This window comes from Penaeus monodon, chromosome 30, assembly GCF_015228065.2.
Source record: "Penaeus monodon isolate SGIC_2016 chromosome 30, NSTDA_Pmon_1, whole genome shotgun sequence".
Lineage (NCBI taxonomy): Eukaryota > Metazoa > Arthropoda > Malacostraca > Decapoda > Penaeidae > Penaeus > Penaeus monodon.
The window spans coordinates 34028938-34031271 of record NC_051415.1 but is presented as its reverse complement, the minus strand read 5'-3'; the positions used below and the strand labels follow the sequence as shown (position 1 = coordinate 34031271).

Genomic DNA, 2334 nt, shown 5'->3' with positions numbered 1-2334 from the left:
TTTTGATAGGAATTTTAGTATCCTGTGACCCAGTTTTTATTTCGATGAAAATTTTAGAACTATAGCAGAAAGTAAGTTACTTTCACATTTTGATTTTGTGTTTCACCCATGTCAGTGATGGAATAATAAATATAATAGCACCTAACTGCTCACTTGAACAGGCCAACGACACATTCACAACTGTCTTCTCGGGAGGAAGGGACAAGCGTATATACATGTCTGAGACACGTTGCCCTGACAAGCACGTCCTACTGTGCGTGGAATCAGCCCCGGTGCTTAAGATGCTCCTCACGCCAGACAACTCCTCCTTGTATGTGGCCACCACTAATTCGGCCATCAAGTGTTGGGTGAGTTAGAGACCCTTTTTTTCAAGTATGTGGGCTGGAGATGCTGGTAGATTGGAATTTAGATTTTGTTTATTTTTTTAAAGGGCACTGTGATTTAGATTTCCAGGCGAGGTGCTTGCTGCTCTTGTGTCTTTGTGTTTCAGGTCACTGTATCAATTTTTCAAGTTTTGCAGTAGACTTGTTCATTCAGTTAATTATCGGTCTTATTGACTAAATATTATTGATGTTGGTATATAACATAGTTAAATTTGATTTTTTAGATATTTGATAGTCATCTGTTTTAGTTAAATTTAGATATTTTGTCACTTACATATTACTCATTTATTGCAAAAGCAAAGAGGCATTATCTCCTCTAAAGAGAAGAGAGAAATACAAACTACTCAAATTTTCATGTCAAATTTTAAAGTATATTATTGCAAAAAAATAGAATTTTCATCTATTCACTACTTGCTTCTTTTCCCATTCCACTGCCTCCCTTCAAAACAGCCCCTGAACAACCGGCTATCCCATGTGGAGGACTACTGTGATAATGATGACGAGCAGGAGCTGCGTCCAGTGATGGGGCAGCCAGACTGGAGCATCCGAGGGGGTCCGTCCATCAAGCAGTACACCATCCTCAACGATAAGCGGCACCTGCTCACCCGCGACACAGAGGAGAACGTTGTGCTCTGGGACATCCTTAAGGTTGGGGTGGCTCTAGTGTTTTTCATGTGCTTTGTATGTAGACATTTTTATGTAATGTTACAGCTGTTGTACCTTTTTGGGCTGAGTTTTTAGGAAAAATTTCAAGTTTAGATGGCATATGGAGGAGGAGCTGTTAGAATGGGACCTCATATTGAAATAAAGGCATTTCCTTATTTTATTTTTTTGTTTAGTGTATTTTAATAGAATATTTTAATTAAAGAAAAATTCCACTATTATCCTCACAGGCAGTCAAAGTGGAGGACCTTGGCAAGGTGGACTTTGAGGCAGAAAAGGAGAAGAAAAACAAACCCATTTATGTTCCTAGTTGGTTTACTGTTGACTTGAAGACAGGAGTGAGTGTTACTCTTGGAGTAGACCTAGTCTGTTGATATGTTTTTTAAAGATTACTTTGTAGATTGTTTAATACCTCTGGATCTTTTGATAATTTGGATGATAGATCAATGTTTTTATTAGCTATTGTTATTCATATTGGTAAAAATGTGGCAAGAAGATGAAATACGAATACCTGTATACATTCATTTTTATTTTGCCTCATTTCTACCCCATGAAGGGGGAAGTAATGCATGACATTTGAATAAAGTGACTCCCTCATCCCACAGATGCTGACAATTCACCTGGCAGAGAAACGAGACGAGGTGGATTGCCTCTCCGCATGGGTGTCAGCCAAGGAGGCAAATTTCCCGACACAGGATGGAGTAGACCTCAAAAGTAAGGCCTTTTGGTGTTTCAGTTGTTGATGGAACTTCTGCTTTAGGAGAGAGCTTCTTATGCATTGTGAATATAGATATATAGATTTAGACCTAAATAGATAGATTGTTAAATATATGATTTTAGTACGTCATTTGTTTTGAGGTAAGGCAGTCTATCAAGTGGTTAAATGATCAGTCACTGAACAATACAGGTTGTTGACATGAGCGCATATGTTATTGGCAACAGATTGCTGCATACATATGCCAAGAATGGCTGGTAGGCAAAAGAAAGAGGGATTTTACTACCATCTCTTCTTGAATCATCTTCAGGATGAAAGTTCTCATAATGGAAGTGTAACTGGCAAGTCCTTCGAGAGCCATTAAGGGAATCCGTCAACTCTTCTTTCATCCTAAAAATTATTGTTAATTTAGGTTCTCAAGAAATTCAGTATTTTGTTTTTTGCTCTAAATCAAATTGGTATTTATTTGTTCTTTTAACTTCTCTATTTGCCTTTGTTAATAATAAGGTTGCCTAAACAATTTATTGTGACAAATGTAAGTGAGAAGAATATTGTTTAAAAGTTTCAATTTTA

General features: G+C 37.3%; 1 protein-coding gene across 1 annotated transcript in view; it reads left to right on the top strand.

Annotated features, from left to right (window-relative positions):
* Window positions 1-2334, top strand: part of LOC119592738 (WD repeat-containing protein 48-like) — a 12399-nt gene that overhangs the window by 7081 nt on the left and 2984 nt on the right. The window contains exons 8-11 of the mRNA XM_037941674.1: window positions 162-347; window positions 834-1031; window positions 1277-1384; window positions 1652-1760. Coding sequence (XP_037797602.1) covers window positions 162-347; window positions 834-1031; window positions 1277-1384; window positions 1652-1760 — 601 coding nt within the window. The remainder of the gene's footprint in view (window positions 1-161; window positions 348-833; window positions 1032-1276; window positions 1385-1651; window positions 1761-2334) is intronic.